This window comes from Dermochelys coriacea, chromosome 1, assembly GCF_009764565.3.
Source record: "Dermochelys coriacea isolate rDerCor1 chromosome 1, rDerCor1.pri.v4, whole genome shotgun sequence".
Taxonomy (NCBI): Eukaryota; Metazoa; Chordata; order Testudines; family Dermochelyidae; genus Dermochelys; species Dermochelys coriacea.
This window is the reverse complement of record NC_050068.2, coordinates 68,310,287-68,325,748: the sequence shown is the minus strand read 5'-3', so window position 1 is coordinate 68,325,748 and position 15,462 is coordinate 68,310,287. Positions and strand designations below refer to the sequence as shown.

Below are 15,462 nucleotides of genomic sequence, written 5' to 3'. Positions count from 1 at the left end.
AGTAAGTCTGCTGTCCAACCCACTACATAGATGCCAAGGAAGAAAGGAAGGCATGAATTATTTCCATAATGTAAACAGGAAAGCAGATGAGGTTGCAAGGCCTGGTGGAAGAAAACTGAAGTCCACACAAAACATCTGAATTTTTGGATATTCCTCCAAAATGTTCCTAAGTTCTGAACATCCAATAATTATTCCTTTGTTTACCCATATTATACATACCTTGCAACATTGGTATTTTGAATTTTGTAGATAATTATAATGTTGCATTATGGTGATGAGCACTGGTCAGCACTGCCAACTGGGACGTTAAAAGTCCCATCAGCGGTGCTGCCCACCTAAGGCAGGCTAGTGCCTACCTTTTCTGACACTGCGCTGTAGCCCAGAAGCCGCCAGCAGCAGGTCCAGCTTCTAGGCGGGAGCCACAGGGCTCCACACGCTGCCCCCCCCCACCCAGAGTCCTGACCCCCTCCTGTACCCCAACCCCCTGCCCTAGCCCTGAGCCCCCCCAAACCCAGAACCCCTCCCTGCACCCCAAACCACTCATGCCCAGCCCCACCCCAGAGCCTGCAACCCCAGACATATACTTAGTTTTATTTTCCAATTGTCCCCTCATATTAAATGAAGTAAATACTTAACATCCAAAGTTTCTATATTGCAGGAATATACCCTATTCTGTTGGAGGCATAATAACCAAAATTTACAGCATCTCTCATTGCCAAAAAATCCATTCACACTGTCCACCTATGTGTCCATCATTCCTATTTTATTCCTTTTGAAGAAAGCAGGTGACAACTCACATATCTAAATATATAAAGCTTATCTTTTTTACAACAGTAATAACACAAATGCCTGAAATGCACAACCAAAATAATGTTAGCTGAAATAAGATCTACTTTTATTTGCCCTCTAGTCTCTATAAAGAAGGATCAAGCCAATAAAATATATATATATTATTTAGAAGCACCTTAAGTATGAGTACTTAACCTTGAACTGAATCAATCAGGTAAGCTATTTTCAAAATAAGATTTATTGTATAAAATAGTAAATTCTCTTTTAAAATGTATTAAATTATCACTATTGGGCTTTTATGGTTCATATGCACATATGAATATTCAACTACTTGTACTATCGCCATCCTATGATATTATATTTCTGTCATATAAATCTATTTTAATTTTCTTCTACTCTCATCTTTCTAGTTACACATTATGCAAGAAGCAGCTCTGGCTAAAAAGAAAATAAAACAAACAAGTACATGAAAGATTCATAATTTTCAATAAACGGTCAATAAATGTTCAATAAAATTAGCACTTCTACTCAAACTCAATACAGAGTTACATTTCACCACAAACCCGCTGATTAGTGGAGGCAGAAGATACAAATCAATTTTACATTATTTCCTGCAACAGCTCGTTTTGAACTCAATTTCAGTCACATAAAGCAGTTTTGAATCTCATGGCCAAACTTTATATCTTCACTGAAACTTGAATATGCAGATATCAAAAATTAAAATCCTTTTTCAGGCTGTCAAACTGAGAACTCAGTCAGAAGTTTTTAGTTCTCCTGCAAAACATAAACCTCAAAACCAGAAGAGAATTTCTTTAAATTCAGTATCTGAATTTACAACATGCAATTTTTTTTGGTCACCGGACAAAGATAAGATAATTTTATAACTTTGTATTTAATTTAAAATAAAGTGTATATAGAAGGTGAAATTACAGAAAGAATGCACAACAGTGAGACATCCACTAGGTGGCACCATTGCTACATAATAAAAGAACAAGATTGCTTTTCTATATTACTGAGTCACTTCAAACTTGGGGAATATTTTGCACAATATAGTTTCAAAGATTTCTGCTGAACTTACAACATCAGTTTTCTAAAGGAGGAAAATTTTGCTGCAGTGTCATAAATTTTACTGAATGACTATATCATTAAACCTTCTAGAAATGTGTTTTATAAATATTTCTATATTAAAGTAGGAAAATCATAGATTTAAAGAGAAGATTTTTTATACACTTCCCTACTACCTATATAACATTCGGAACATATTCTGCTACTGCAGCAACCGAGATATTGTAGTTCTTAAAAGAACTATGTTTTTTTCCCCCAAGAATCTGGGGGGATGGGGGGAGGTATTTATTTATTTATTTATTAAAGAATAACTTAACATTTTACCAGCTGAGAGAAAAAACAAATACAAGATCCATCAGAATTACAATGTACTTAGCAAAAAGTATTTTCTGTCACACTATACCACCATTAAAAGTTCCAATGATATGCAGTTTTCCTAATAGAGTAGAACTTTGCTAATTCACACTGGCTGAAAAATCCACCAGGAATTATAAAAATCTGTGTATTAGTGAACTAGTATTTTGCAGAAATAGATCCCAAATGCCTTTAGCTCTCATTTGAGTTAGCAGGGATTGAAAAATGCTCAGCATCATCCTCACCAGCTCACAGGATCAAGATCTAAGTAAACAATTTAATATATTTAAGAAACTGCAACAGACATTCTTTATTCATCTATTTTTAAAGTGTAGTTTATCTTTCACTGTTTGATAACAGTACAACATATTAGTAAATATACTGTAATAGGCTTCAAAAAAGTAAGGAAATCTTAGTAATATTATTTGTATTCCAGGGGCACCCACATGGTGCTAGGCACTGTCCAAACACACAGGAAAATTTATTTGCCTCAAACAGTTATGGTAATGTAATAGTAAACTTTTGTGATGAGATACAATATAAAGTCTATCAAGCCAATCTGAACCCGGCAAAGGTTGGTACTGGGGGGGGGGGGGGGGGAAAGGTCTTCAACACTGGATGGTTTTTCAGTATCATATGTGAAATGAATGTGTTGGTCTCAGCACATTAAACTATGTTCAAGCACCTTCATCACAAGAAACACCATCACAAGTGACACTAGCTTGCAAGTTTGATGACCGTGGGGGGTGGGGTGGTGGGAGGGGGTTGGGCGGGGAAGTGGCAAGAACTGAATGAACACACAAGAAAGTAACAGGTTTCAGAGTAGCAGCCGTGTTAGTCTGTATTTGCAAAAAAGAAAAGGAGTACTTGTGGCACCTTAGAGACTAACAAATTTATTAGAGCATAAGCTTTCGTGATAAGGTATTAAATAAGGTATTTTCCACCGAATGCATCCGAAGTGAGCTGTAGCTCACGAAAGCTTATGCTCAAATAAATTTGTTAGTCTCTAAGGTGCTACAAGTACTCCTTTTCTTTTTTACAAAGGAAAGTACTCTTATCTGTAGAGGTGGTCCTTTCTGCAGGCTGAGGTAATTTGACAAAAACAGGGGTGAAATGTTTGCATTTTTACCACCTGTACTGTTCCTGTTCTATAAAAAGAGAGCAAAGGCTTCATTCTCCATGAAAGTGTCAATCTGCAGATTTCAGATTACTAGAGTCGTACATAAAAACCCAAAACAAACAAACAAAATACTGATGAAAGTTAGGGAGTGATTGGCAGGTTTTTTTCTCTTTTTGGGAGGGGGGGTAAAATAGAAACACGTCATAGATATGTGGATTAGTGAGGTTCAGCTATAATATTTTATAATTAAGAAATATTTCAAATTTAGATATTTTCACTTGGAACACAGACTAAAACCAAATTAGATATGCATATTTAGAACTAATTCAAAGTTGCAAAATATCAATTCCATACTTAGCAAAATCAATGAAGCCCAATATCTCTTTAGTCAATATTAATCTATTAAGCAAATTAAATTACAAATATTAAAAACTGTACTTAATAATGGGTCCTTTAAATATTTTTCAATTGTTTTATTTCTGAATGCAGGGGTTTTTTTGGCACATAATTCTACATTAGTAAATTCAACTTTCATGATAAATAGATTGCACTAAAGTACTTGTATTACGTAAATTGAAAAATACTATTTCTTCTGTTTTTATAGTGCAAATATTTGTAATAAAAAACAAAGTGAGCATGGTATACTTTGTACTGCGTGCTGTAATTGAAATCAATACATTTTAAAAAGTAAAAAACAGCTAAAAATATTTAAATAAATGGTATTCTATGATTGTTTAGCAGCACAATTAATCGTGCAATTAATTTTTTTTATCACTTTACAACCCTAATAATTTTTTAACAGTAAAACACAGATTTACATTTATTACAAGAGACGTGACACTGAGCAGCACTCTGAAATGTGGCTCTCACAGCTGCGTGTAAGTCCAGCTGTCATTATGAAATAGGTCCCTAGGGGTGGAGTGCAAGGGGTACTGCAATGGGTTAGAAACATGCCAGGAATGTGGTGGGGGGGGGAGTTTCTGGAGGACATGGAACACAGTTCTGTATGGGCTGCAGAGGGAGTAGAGCACGGATAAGTGCCAACTGCAGCACAATCAGAGATCTCAGCATTCCTCTTTGGTCCTCCATCAGCTTTATCATCCACTCCTGCCCCTGTCATCCACTCTTGCCTCTTGTCTTCTCTCCTGGCTATCCATTCTGAGTTTTTCATGGACACTCTCACACACACACACTCTCTCTCTCTCTCTCTCTCTCTCTCTCTCGGCTCAGTGCTCATTATCTGCAGCATCAGATGATTGCAGCACTTCTCTTAGCAGTCATCCTTATACCTCATTTGCCTCCATATCTGACAGAGGTGTTCTACCTGTGGGTAGGAGATGGACTTCAAGGGCACATCCTCAGAAACAAAAGAAACAATACATGGAGGCAATATTTTGAATCACAAAAGTTACATACACCTCTGACTCACTTTCCCTTGGCAAGCGCACAGCACAGCAAGAACCCTCCACATGGTGAGTTTGTTCCAGGAGAGAAAGGGGCAAGATGGAGCAAAGGGCCTGAGTGGTTTCAGAACTACAAGCACCTAGGGACACTATTTTGAATGCTGGCACCATTTCCTACAGGCAGGAGTGATTGAAGCAGATAGTTCATTCCTGAGGGTAACCAAGGATGCATCTCCTGCACGCATGTAGCTTCAGACCAGGTCCATATGCTGCTTGCCTGTGTTCTGCTTTGGTTCCTGCAGAATTGCTGATTGGCACACCAAAGCTTCCTGCAGCGGGGGATGAAACAAAGCAGCTCTGCCAAGGAACCTTTGGCAGAGAATTGCAGTGTACTTCCAGAAAAGTTTGCAAGAGATCTCTAAGGATGATTCCCAGGGCATCCTGATGTGCATTGCAAACTTTTCTGCAAGGCTCCCAGTGCACAGCTGCACAGGGGAATAAGAAGCAGATGCAAACAGTATCTAGTGTTGTTAATTTCTCTCCTTGATCCCACTTCTACCATGTAACAAAATAAAGGACATCTCTACCTCATGTCACCAGGCAGTATCTAAGCAATATAAGTACTTGCCTGTGTTCCCCTCTCATGCTTCAGAAGAGCCAGAGCTGGACAGCTGGCTCCAGAGTAAAAAAGAGGTCCTGGCTCACCATGCCACCAGATGACCCTCTCGCATATCCCACATCTTTCCTCCAACTCTACTTCCTCGTCCACCACTTCATCCTTGGGGTTGACTCCGCTGGCCTCTGCCTGTGGTCCCCCCCCGAAGTATCCACAGTGTGCTTGGCGGTAGAGGTGGGGTCACCAGAGAGGATGGCATACAGCTCCTTGAAGCAGCAGCATGTTTTCTGCACCATACCACAGTGACCATTGCCTCCCTTGCCTGCCTTGATCTTAGCACGGCACTGCTGTGTGTCCCTTTAGTGCCCCTTCTCCTCCAAGCCATGAGCAATCTGCACATACATATCAAAGTTCCTACATCTGGAGCAGAGCTGTGACTGCACAGCTTCCTCTCCCCACAGACCCAGCAGATCCAACAACTCAGGTGGTACTCCAGGCAGGAACATGTTTGCTGTAGAAAGCCTGCATGGTCAGCTGTGAAGATGCTATGTGAACTCTCCATGCAGAGCAAAACAGGAAATGGAATTTCAAAAATTTCCAGGGCTTTAAAAGAAGTCTGTGTACCTGGCAGCAGGGCAACTGAACAGTGCCGTCAGGATGGCATTGTGGGACACCTCCTGGAGGCCACTTACGGCGACATATGCAAGCACAGTGTCTACAGAGACACAGCCATTCTAACTTCATCGAAAAAAGCTCTATGCCTCTCGTCAATGGGGTTTATTATGTCAACGTAGCTATGTAAGGAGGAACCTATGTCGAAGAGTTAAGATGGCGGGAGAAGCATTGCAATGTGTACACCTCCATGTTTAGTCAACAAAAGTAGACTTTTATTGACAAAATTGTGTAGTTTAGACAAGGCCTAAATGTCTTGATTTCTTTCCTTTTTCCCCAGTCTCTCTCTCTCTCTCTCTCTCTCTCTCTCACACACACACACACACACACACACACACACACGTTGCTAAAAAGCACATGATTAATCAGACAGACGATTCTCCCATGTAATTAGTAAGATTTTTTTTTCCCAAATGCACCGTTTTCAACAGCTAGAATGAAATGATTCCTAAGGGCTGTTTTATTGGATTAAAAACAGCAGATATTTACAATTTTTCAAGTATTACATTTTAAGACATTTGATATTCAGGATTTTGTTTGATCATGGAATTATGTATTCACGTAACTGCTGTTCAATCAGAATATCTTTGAGATGCTGTGGTCGACAGATTTTTGTACAATTCAACAGTTGTTTTTCATTTAAAAAAACCAAAATTCTATTGTTATTAACCCACAAAACGGACCAACAACTACCACCACCACTCCAGGCTTTATACAGTGAGCAGAAGTTGTAGGAAGCCAGATGAAATGCTCTATTTTTCACGTTTAATTTAAGAATAGCTGAAAGCATTACCTTTTCAAGGTTTGGGCTGTATTATTGCTTTATTTTGTTTTTCAGGTGGGAGGGTGTATTTATATTTTAAACTGGCATATAACATGGTATAAAAATTTGCCAGGTCAACTTCTTTCATTAAAAAAAGGATGCAGTCAATTGTAGGAATGTGAATGGCATCCCTATAATCATGCAAAGTAAAAATTAAAAACTACTGAGCACATATGTCCAAAGAAATGTTAAAAAGCCACTCACTGAATCTTTAAAGAAAATAAAGATATTTTATCATAATTTAAAAAATAAAATACCACAATATTTTTTAAAAAAATGTATTTGCTTATCAAGGTATTTTCCTTGCATACACATGCTGGATAAGATTTTGTGCTGTCTCACACTGTGTTTTCACTGACACAAAGGGTTTTTTTGTTTTCTTTTTTTTATCAGTGAGATAAACTTGCAATAGTACTTCTCTGTAAAATCCTAAATGGAGACAAGGCACATGCAGGGTTTGCCAAGATCAGCACTATACCCCTTTTCCCCCACACACACCTGCTGACCTCAGTTAGCCTTGTAGTAAAACTCAAGTGCCTTGTTTCCATGATGTTTTTACACACAATAGTTATCCTGTCGTAAAAAGCATGCTTTCTGTCAGGAAAGATACAGGCTAAGAGGCACAGCACACAACTCACAGGCCAGGGATCAGAGGGGACAAAAATGACTTAGTAAATAAACTGAAAAAAGTAGGTAATATGGAAAATTTGAGAAAAAGAGTATGAGGTTGCAGGACAAAAGCAATTAATAAGAGGTCTTCATGAGTCTTCATTTTCTGAGGATGAAAAAAATGGGATGACAAAAATGACAATTTGAGTAGGTAAGGTAGTCTATTGTTATGTTTGCAAATTATTCCCTGACCATAGTAAAAGAAAAACAAATCTTTGTCAACGGACATTCTAATTGGAGAAACGTTGCAAGACATATTGCTGATCATGAAACTTCCAAAGCTCATGTTAATGCTATGTATAAGTTCGTTCAAAGGTGTAAATTATCTGTAAGAATTGATTCCGTATTATCGGCTCAGTTTGAAAAGGTATGTCCTTATTGGAGGAAAGTGCTGAGATGTGTTGTTGCCACAGTCAAACTGCTGTCTTCTTTGGGACTACCTCTAAGAGAACATGATGAGTTATTTCAGAGTAGCAGCCGTGTTAGTCTGTATTCGCAAAAAGAAAAGGAGTATTTGTGTCACCTTAGAGACTAACAAATTTATTAGAGCATAAGCTTTCGTGAGCTACAGCTCACTTCATCGGATGAAGTGAGCTGTAGCTCACGAAAGCTTATGCTCTAATAAATTTGTTAGTCTCTAAGGTGCCACAAGTACTCCTTTTCTTTATGATGAGTTGTGTTTGTCAAATCGAAAAGGTAATTTTTTTAACCTATCCTGATGATTTTCTCAAAGAACATTTGAAAAATCATCAATATTGTGGCTCAGGAATGACCAACTTCTTAATGCACCAAACCTACGATGAATTCATCACTATAATAGCAGAGCAGCTCAGAAACCAATTCACTGATGAAGTAAAGGATGCCAAGTACTATTCCATAATAGTCAATTCAACATCAGATGTGATTTTGAGATATGTGACTGGCAATGGTGAAGTTGTAGAGCGATTTCTTTGTTTTGTCCCGCTAAAATCCCACACTTCTGAGACAACAGAAGTGTTAACTGGCAACGGCAGAACTATTCCTTTGATGATTTTACTTATATCTTCAGCTATCCTGCAAAACTCATTTGGACCAGGAGAGGTTAAAGCCCAGGGAACAAAAGAACTCTGGCAAGATTAAAAGGGACCATCTCAAGAGAGTCTGGTTGTTCAGGGGAACCTGACTGAAACACAGGCATCAACTGTGGTGTCTGGAGAATCTAGGTTTGCGTAGATCAACCAACAATGGTGGGGCTCAGTACGTCAGGCATATAGACCGTTGTTTAAAAATCCTTTTTTCTCTGTTTTATTTTAGCAGTAGGAACAAAATATCTACTTGTATTTTAAGAAGGCTGTCTGATCACTGTATATCACTGGACACAGAGAACAGCAGTTAAGTACCAGAGCTCAGTCGGACATGCAGGGTAAGAATGATACCATAGCCCAGGTCCCAGTCTAAGAATGGAAGAATTATGAAATTCCACCCCAAGATAAGCAAAGGAATGAGGCATTATACGAGAGCACAGTTCTGCATAAAGATGCTATCACCTAATCTCAAATTTTACTTGTTGAAATGAGTCTTGCAAAATCAATCCAATGGATTAGGGCAAAATAATTTTTAGTTAAAAAAAGTGAATTGCGGATATTTGTTAAATCTTAACTTAAAGTAACATTTCAGTCTTTCCTTTCAAATTCTGCCTGGTCAGAATACAGCAACTGGATCATCATTTTTGGGCATTAATGATAATGGGCTAGATTTAAACTGATCCAAACATTTCCAGTTCCCTAACCATACAGAACATTTTTTAAAAGTTGTTGTACAGCAACAACAAAATTGCATTCTGCTCCTGTGAAAAATTCATATCTTAACTGATGCAAAAGAAAAATATAAAAATTGTTGCCAATGTCAGTAACGCCTTAAATAAAGCAGAAAGGTAAACAGCAGGCATTTCAGCCTACTTAATGGTTTCTCATAGAACTATTACTGGACTCCTTTTTCCCCTTCCCAAGTCAGTCATTCATTGCTGAAATTGTTACTGAGTTCCTGTAAAGTCAATTACCTCTAGATTTGCTGTATTACATAAATTCATACCAATCTTCTTTAATTCTCTCCTCTAGCTTTTTATAGAACTTCTAAGACCTCTAATCTGTGTCATGTAATCAGCTTGGTTACTAGAGGCCGTGTACATACCAGCTGTTTACTGTATGCATTATAAAAATCAGTAGACTACCGCATTTTATTAAAGTCCTTTACAACTTCAGAGATATAAGCCTTAAAGCTCTGTTAGGACTGCTGTACAAAGCAGAGCATTAGATAGGGAACATGTTTTCAAAATTAAATCGGATTGAAGTACTGCCATATAAACTCTGCATATGAATACTGAAGTATGCTTTGGCTTAAGTTGTAGAAATGTCTTTTTCAAAAGCAGCAAAAACCATTTTTTTTGTTTCACCTTGCATCTGTATATAAAATGCATGTTTGATACGTGACTAATAGAAGAAGTTGTTTCATCACACTGAAGATTTACCAAATGAATAAATATAAGCAAATACAGTATAACCCCAACGTTCAAGGGAAAAGCAAACGGATGTGAATGGGCTAAGATTGAAACTAAAATATCACAATTCCCGGACAAAAATTTTATTCAATTTGGAGTTAAGTTTAAATATGCAAGAAGAAGAAAACTTTATAAACAAAAAATATCGGTTGATAGCCAGACCATTTAAAGTTAATGATATACTTAAAAGCTAACTTGGGAAGGTATATGGGAATGCACAGTTAAGGTACAACAAAACTGTAGATCTGCACTTGTGTCCTTGCCACCCTCAAACTCTCTATATAAAACAGATACATGGAAAACAAAATAAAGTGGGAGTGGTTAAGATTCAGTGCATGTGGATGCTGCCTATATTTACTATGGGAAGTATAGCTGAACTGTTGTCTTACCTACTGATAAAATGGTAAAGACAAGTTAACTGTACCTATTATATTACAGCCAATTAATATTTTAATTGATATAGTTAATATGCCTGTTTGACTGGTATCATATTAAACCTCATGAACATTAAGTATTTTACCTGTAAACCAAATGCCAGGGTATATAGGATTTAAGAAAAAAAAAAAAGGTTTTAAAATTTCTGAATATTACAAAGAGAAAAAAAACAATGGACTCACTTTATCTAAATTAAAACATTTCTGGCATGTTTGACAGTGCAGAGCTTCCTACATTACACCGTTTATGAGAGTAAGACCCACTTCCTGTAGAGGACACTGTAGAGGGGTCTGATTCTGCTTCCATTGACTTTTATGGGAGTTCTGACTAACTTCAATGAGAGGATTGGGCTCTAGGTAAGCAGATCAATTAGTTCTTTACTGAGAGAAAAGCAGTTATTTTTAACTTAAAATCAACTATGTTCCCATGGCACACAGAAATGAAAAACTAGATACATCATTAACCATAAAAGAGCACAGAACACATAAAAGAAATCACAATATGAAAATACAGAGATGTTCACAATCTAGTCTCCAAAAATCTATTTTCCTGAAAAATTTCTTGAAACTAATTATTGTAATTAAGTTCATGTTAATTCCCTAAACTTTGTTGTTTTCCAAGTGCCCTAATATTTCTTAATGACAGGTTTCAGAGTAGCAGCCGTGTTAGTCTGTATTCGCAAAAAGAAAAGGAGTACTTGTGGCACCTTAGAGACTAACAAATTTATTAGAGCATAAGCTTTATGCTTATGCTTGGATGCTTTTGGTCCAAATGCATCCGATGAAGTGAGCTGTAGCTCACGAAAGCTTATGCTCTAATAAATTTGTTAGTCTCTAAGGTGCCACAAGTACTCCTTTTCTTTTTGCGAATATTTCTTAATTACAGGATCTTGTGTTTTTGATTGGCATATTTCAGAGTTTGTACTTTACATATATAAAACCCAATACTAGTATGTGGAAAACAAGTTGACAGAACACCGCCAAATTCATGCAAACATTACACCATTATTTTAGCAAAGCCTTCTTAAACAGAAATTCAAGTAAATTTCATCTCACTGTTGATAGTTGCAAAGATCAGTATCTCAACAGATACTCTCTCCTTACTAGTCAGCCTTCTCTAGCTTTATTAATTTATCTTTATTTGTGATATTCAAAGAACTGTGTGTATTTAATGAGTCTTTAATTTTGATTTTTAATATCTCCATGAGTGTGATATTAGTTTAGGCAACTGCAGACAACTAATCATCATATTAAGACTAGTATATATTGATTTCTCTTTTGTTCATAGGTGTGTATCAGAGCATGATATAATCCAAGTTGGTTTTGTTGTAGTATTTTAATTTTTAAAGAATAGTATACGATTTCTTGCTCCTTCCTGCTATTCCTACTTAAATCTCCTCCTCAATCTAAACCTGACAGCTCTCACTCCAACATTCAAAGTGTGTGTGGAATAAATACATTTATCTCAGGTTACCATATAAAATATATGACAGCATGGTAAGGTATCAGGATTTTGTTGCCATGGAATTGCCACATAACTCACAAGTACAGCCTAAGTTCAATACAGGTTTGTTTTTTTCTTCTATTTTGGGGGGAGGAGGGGCGGGGAGAAGGGAAACATCTCTGACAGCTGGAACATGATTCTTTATTACATTATCTCTACTTCATATATGGTATTTATGCACACATCTATGTACACTGGCCTCTTTTTGCATACACACAAGTTTATATGCTCAGACACTTGCATGTGTTTAAGCATTATTTTTTGCATGCACCAATTATATTTACATCGACAAAAAATATTTGTCCAAATATGCTCTGATGGTAAATCACTTGCACGTACAAGCTACAGTGCTCAAAAATTCACATGAAAGTGTCTGGGCCAGCATGAACCTCCTTTAACCTGTAATGCTGCTCCCAAGTACATTTTGAACCAAAAAAGCATACAATTTGAAAATATTACTCACACTCTAACCTAGAGAGGTAGGTTTCTTTGTTTCAATATCTCTTTCTCCATATGTTCTGCCTAACACATGAATTCACTCTTTACAGTGTAAGATGGATACAAAATGCCGTAGAGTTTTCCATTTACTGGTTTCTCCCAAATATTTTTTTATTCTTATTCACTGTTTGGGGTTTTTTGGTGGGTTGGTGCAAAATGAAGTACATGATCTCTGAAAAGTACCAGATAATATAAACAAATACAATATTTTCTGGAAAAAGAGAGAGAATTGTACCACTCCAACTAAGTCAATGGTAAAACTCAAAAATGACATCAGTGGGAATAGGAACAGGCTTTACATTAAGTGTCATAAGTGAAGAATTCAGCTCCAGCACCCCACTTAACAGTCCAGACCTCCTCCACACAGATTTACAAAGCAGTGGCCAACTGAGCTGGGTATGCCAAGTATTGTGCGCACCTGGATGGTAAGCAATCCTACTCTGTCCTTCATAACCGATCATAATCCAGTTTTGTGTTAACCTGTGCCAAAAGTTCTTTGGCTCAAAGGAGCTCTCTTATTAGGCAGAAGGAAGCCCTTCCGCCAACTCCAAACACACACTGCCTTAAGAAGAGCTGGGGGTGAAGCAAAGGGAAACTATAGAAAAGCAAATATCTAGAAGAAAACTCAATTAAGCCAAAAGCCTAGATGAGCTCCAGGAAAAGGGTGGCCCCAAACTGGCACTCTCTAAAAGTTAAGGAGTCAAATCCTCATTTTTCTTCTTCAGTTAGTACTCCCAAAGGACAGTTCAGATGTGAGGGTCAGCAGAATATTAGGAAATTGATTTTCAAAAGGTTTTAGAATTATCTACATAGACTTGAGGTTACATGTGTATAGAAACTTCTGGTTGGTGGCTTTGCTGGCTGACACAGTCAGAAAAATAATATGAGGGGAAACTGAGATCATCAAAAAGAAAAGGAGTACTTGTGGCACCTTAGAGACCAACAAATATATTTGAGCATAAGCTTTCGTGAGCTACAGCTCACTTCATTGGATGTATTGGATCATCAAAAAAATCATCATATTTAAAGAGCTATCCTTTGAAATTTTAAGAGATTTCATTATTAGATAGGTTTCAGAGTAGCAGCTGTGTTAGTCTGTATCTGCAAAAAGAACAGGAATACTTGTGGCACCCTAGAAACTAACACATTTATTAGAGCATAAGCTTTCATGGGCATAAGCATCCAATGAAGTGGGCTGTAGTGCACAAAACCTTATGCTCTAATAAATGTGTTAGTCTCTAAGGTGCCACAAGTACTCCTGTTGTTTTTGCATCATTAGATACAGTGCCAAAAAAAAAAAAAAAGCCACATGCATATGGCAATGGGATGGCATTTTATTTGCTAACCATTAATCTCAATGATTTTGATCAGCTGGATTTTAGTTCTGAAGGCTCATCTTACATTGACCAGGCCAGGTCCCTGGTTTTCTCAGATTTCGGTGCTGCTTTTGAGTTCAGGCGTCTCTTTAGAGTGGACAGTCAAATGGGTTTCAAAAGTAGCAATCTCAGGGCATGACATTGACAAGGATTTTCTTTATTGGTTCCAAGAAGTCATGACAATGTCACATTTTTATGACAATCTTTGGGCAAGCACCAGGCAACATGATACATTTTTGATAAAAGAACACAGAACACCTCCTGTGCATATCTTATAATTTGACCACAGAAATTAATACTGAAACTGAAAGAGTCAGACAGTCCTTGAGAAAACATTAAGATTAAGGGAACAGATCTGAAGTCAAGAGTGCCGTAAAGGTTACCTTGAGTATTTACAGTTCATAAAAGGTTTATTAGTGGTGCTATGGCTGTTGGACTTATAAGTCATCATCAAATGTGATCACCACATGGACCTGCAACTGCAAATGGACGTCTCTAGGAGGTCTTTGGTTTGGAATCTATTTTTCAGGAGCTGGAAAGCTGCTCAGTACTGGGTTGAAACCAAGCTGAAAAGGAGTATACATTTTAGAAATTTTCTTGATGATAATAATTAACCAAGACAATGCTCTCACCTGAAAAAAGAATGCACTTCAGTCAGACAGCTAAATGGCTGTAAACAATGCAAACTGCCAGATCACCAAGGATTAGGGCCATAGTGAAATAATTAGTGTTATGAGGTCTCTAAAGGAATATTTACTGATACCTTCTCTCGATTACAGAAATAGGGTTTCATATTTAATCTACACATATAATTTGGCTCATGGAATAGCATGGAATAGCATGCAGACAGTTTGTGTGGCAGGATTCAAGAGGTATTCAATCTTGCTACGTATTCAAGCTAGGACAGACCCACTCAATGGCAGAGACTACCTGGACTCTGTCTCAGTAACAGCTCTACAAGGATGCACTGTGACTTACAGTCCAAGTCATGTGTCTAGGGGCTGGGCAGGCAAACAGAGTATCTGGCAGGGAAGCCATTCTGACCTTAAGGTTGGCCAGTGCTAAACAGCAGCTCATGGCTAGTCTGAACAGCTACAGCCACTCTTTGCTGCAAAAATTACATTCGTTTCCCAATTCTGCTTAAATTTGTATTGTTTGTTTATTTAATAAAGTTTAGCTTTGTACTCAACTACCCTAGCTTGTAAAGTCATATTTTGGGGGAACCCTTTGGGCATCTGAGCTCAGTTCCTCCTAACCACATAGGGCAGTGTCTCAGTTTGCTGCTACAGAATTGTTGGCTCTCCTAAGCAATCACAGCCCAGTTGTGTGTCAGCTTACACCAAAGGTCACACCTCTAAGAACCCCTCTTCTTTGCCCTAAAAAAGGAAAGTGCCGCCCTTCCAGCTGTGTTGGAACAAAGGGCTATTCATACTCTCCTGCTGCAAAAAGGAGGACCAGACATAGAGGAAGCATTCAAATCCTTATCATCAGTGTATTTTACTGGTATTTCATTTCTGGATGCACATTGTTGTAATACTGACTAAACATTGCTTTCTCTTCTCTGCTTGGGTCAAGCCAGAATTGCATTTGGGCATGTTTCAGT

General features: G+C 37.6%; 1 protein-coding gene across 5 annotated transcripts in view; it reads right to left on the bottom strand.

Moving 5' to 3' along the window:
• The window catches only part of TDRD3 (tudor domain containing 3), a 268,552-nt gene that overhangs the window by 195,079 nt on the left and 58,011 nt on the right, over positions 1-15,462 (bottom strand). For 2 of the 5 annotated variants that reach the window (XM_043504575.1, XM_043504574.1), the window contains exon 2: positions 14,243-14,425. The exons of the other annotated variants lie outside the window; for them this stretch is intronic. In XM_043504575.1, coding sequence (XP_043360510.1) covers positions 14,243-14,310 — 68 coding nt within the window. In that variant the 5' untranslated portion in view covers positions 14,311-14,425. The remainder of the gene's footprint in view (positions 1-14,242; positions 14,426-15,462) is intronic. 5 annotated transcript variants of the gene reach the window in all.